Source organism: Fukomys damarensis, unplaced genomic scaffold (assembly GCF_012274545.1).
Source record: "Fukomys damarensis isolate Sample0158 unplaced genomic scaffold, DMR_v1.0_HiC HiC_scaffold_20, whole genome shotgun sequence".
Classification (NCBI taxonomy): domain Eukaryota; kingdom Metazoa; phylum Chordata; class Mammalia; order Rodentia; family Bathyergidae; genus Fukomys; species Fukomys damarensis.
The window spans coordinates 4,627,424-4,627,773 of record NW_022900932.1 but is presented as its reverse complement, the minus strand read 5'-3'; the positions used below and the strand labels follow the sequence as shown (position 1 = coordinate 4,627,773).

The window sequence follows — 350 nt, the reverse complement described above, 5'->3', positions numbered from 1 at the left end:
CCGGCGGCCCCGTGACCTTTGTAGAGGCCGCGTCACCCGGGCGCGCCCCGCTCACCGTCGAAGTCGGTGTACACGGTGTCCTTGAGCAGCGCCCCCGAGCCGAAGTCGATGAGCTTGAGCTCGCCGCGGCCGAGGTCGATGAGGATGTTCTCGTCCTTGATGTCGCGGTGCAGCACCCCGCAGTCGTGGCAGTGCCGCACGGCCTCCAGCACCTGCCCGAAGAAGCTGCGCGCCAGCTCCTCCTGCAGGGCGCCCCGCTCCGTGATGAAGTCGAACAGGTCCTGTACCGGCTCGGGCCTCTCCAGGACCAGCACGAAGCTGTCGGGCCTCTCGAACCAGTCCAGGAGCCG

At 68.9% G+C, this 350-nt stretch overlaps 1 protein-coding gene across 1 annotated transcript in view; it reads right to left on the bottom strand.

Moving 5' to 3' along the window:
- The window catches only part of Pim1 (Pim-1 proto-oncogene, serine/threonine kinase), a gene marked incomplete at its 5' end in the record, with an annotated part of 3,929 nt that extends 3,579 nt beyond the window's left edge, over window positions 1-350 (bottom strand). Inside the window, one exon of the mRNA XM_010638873.2 lies at window positions 56-350. Within this exon, the coding sequence (XP_010637175.1) occupies window positions 56-350 (295 nt within the window). The remainder of the gene's footprint in view (window positions 1-55) is intronic.